This window comes from Austrofundulus limnaeus, unplaced genomic scaffold (genome assembly GCF_001266775.1).
Source record: "Austrofundulus limnaeus strain Quisiro unplaced genomic scaffold, Austrofundulus_limnaeus-1.0 Scaffold460, whole genome shotgun sequence".
NCBI classification, from domain to species: domain Eukaryota; kingdom Metazoa; phylum Chordata; class Actinopteri; order Cyprinodontiformes; family Rivulidae; genus Austrofundulus; species Austrofundulus limnaeus.
In genome coordinates, this window is record NW_013952862.1 from 288,389 (window position 1) to 290,548 (window position 2,160).

Sequence of the window (2,160 nt, forward strand, 5' to 3'; positions counted from 1 at the left end):
TACATACATACACACACACACACATATACATACACACACACACATACAACCACTGACACACACTCAGAACCCCAAGTGTACATAAATAACTTGCTTTTGCTTAGTTAAGTGTTAGACAAACTGCTTAATTAATTAGTTCAACTGCTTGAAAGTAGAAATTAATTGTTATATTGAGAGCTCATTTATTGTTCAAACCATTGTAAGCACTTGTTAATCATTTAATATTATCCTCTCATAAAGGTCAGTTAGTTTTTAACTGGCCAAAATAAAACTACGACTTTTTGTGTTTTCTGTGTGTATTTCAATGGTTGAGTTGTTTTGATAACTGTGGGCTGTTTCAAACCTAGAGGTATAATCTTGATTAAAATCATAATCTTGATTTATATTGGGGGTGATACCTACATCTTAATGAAGTTTGTCTCATCTGACAGTGCGTACAGCCAGCGGTGGGCAGTGATAAAACTATAAACACTCAGTGAAAAGTTTGTTTTAATGCGACTCAATTTTAAAATTAGAAAGTGTAAATCCACACATCAGTAGAAAAAATTAGTAAAACACCTAAGGCGCAAATGAGAAACTCAGGTCTGCAATTAGCACTTTTGAGCTTCAGGGGACTGGTGCCCACCACCGCCTATAGCAGTGGTGTCTTGTGTATTTTGAACATATTACGATATTTGAATATTTATATGGAAAATTAGCTAAAAATAAATCAAGAAGAGAGGATTTTTCTGGAAATTTAAGGTTTGGTAACTGAAACATCAGTTTAGTAAAAGTGAGAGTCTGGTTTATATAAATAAAACAGTAAAACAAATATCAGCTACAGTATTGTGAGTTCTTACTGAGTCTTTGATGGCCATAAAACAGTGACAGATCCAGCGTCGAGTGGTGCCGTCTCTGCAGATGTAGGAGAACGCCCTCTCAAAGTTCCTGTCTGGTGCGCAGAACGACACCTTCTCTATYGTCTGATCCAAAATCAGGTCCTGCCAAAAGTATTTCCTTCATTAGCATCACATTGATTTAAATCATCTTAAAATATGACCTGAAGGACTTCAACTCCAACAGAAAACTGTCATCAAAGTGAAAACAATAAACTACAACCAGCTTGAAATGTACCAGTAAGTCTGACACARATATTTAACCTGAAACCTCATCATTATGTTGAGAACACTGTTAGATCATTCAGGAAACAATCTWATTGATTTATTCGTTCTAAGTGACAATAAAGTCTAAATGTTTGCACTAATTCACAGAAAACTTTTTATTTTTTACTTTTGTTCACAGAGGAGGACTGAACTGAACAAAATACAGTTTCAAAGCAAATTAATTCAAATTCAAAACTTTTCATTTAGTTTAAATTTAGTGAAATTAATATTCAAACCAGTGCATTTAACTCCACATTATGCAAATCCTGATTCAGTTTCTGATGACAAGTTTCTTGTAATTTGAGAATTTCTCTGACTGTAAATAAAATGTGCTTGCACCTGTATTTTTGAAGGAACCATTAATGATATTTCTTTATTTTTATGATTACAAGTCTTACAGCTTAAAAAAGAATTATGAGTAAAGTGTTTTAAATGATAATTTACATTATAATTGCACTGTGCGACACTCAAAATCTTTCAAACTGCTGAAGTTGATAGCTCCAGGTTTGTCCAGCAGACGTCACTGTGGTCTTTTATTATGTCTTCACCATAAACAGACTCCTGCAGTGAACTCTGTCCAGTCTTAGTCATTAGACCTGAACTAATCAGAATTATATTCAGCTCATGTTTTCCAGATTTTCAGCTACTACGGTGACATTCACCACTTTCAGAAACTCTTGTTTTTATGTTGATATTTCTCAGTAAAGCTATAGAGCAGTGGTGATAAACCCCAGTCTTGATGGCCGTTATACTGCACGCTTTAGAGGTTTTCCTGCTCCAACACGCCTGATTTGCATAAATATATGATTAACAGGCTTCTGCAAAAGAGTTAAATGAAACACTGAATGAGGTGTGCTGAGCAGGAAACCCTCTAACATGGAGAAGGGTGGCCCWCGAGGACTGGAGTTTGACAGCCCTCCTTAAAAAGCTGTGTTTCCATTACAAATGTGCACAAAACTTTGTTGATATTCTGTTAATGTCGAAAAAAAAACACAGTTTCACAGCTGCAGTGTTTCCA

At 35.1% G+C, this 2,160-nt stretch overlaps 1 protein-coding gene across 1 annotated transcript in view; it reads right to left on the reverse strand.

The window, feature by feature from the left end:
- Positions 1 to 2,160, reverse strand: part of numb (NUMB endocytic adaptor protein) — a gene marked incomplete at its 5' end in the record, with an annotated part of 46,874 nt that overhangs the window by 19,164 nt on the left and 25,550 nt on the right. Inside the window, 1 exon segment of the mRNA XM_014025181.1 lies at positions 840 to 980. Coding sequence (XP_013880635.1) covers positions 840 to 980 — 141 coding nt within the window.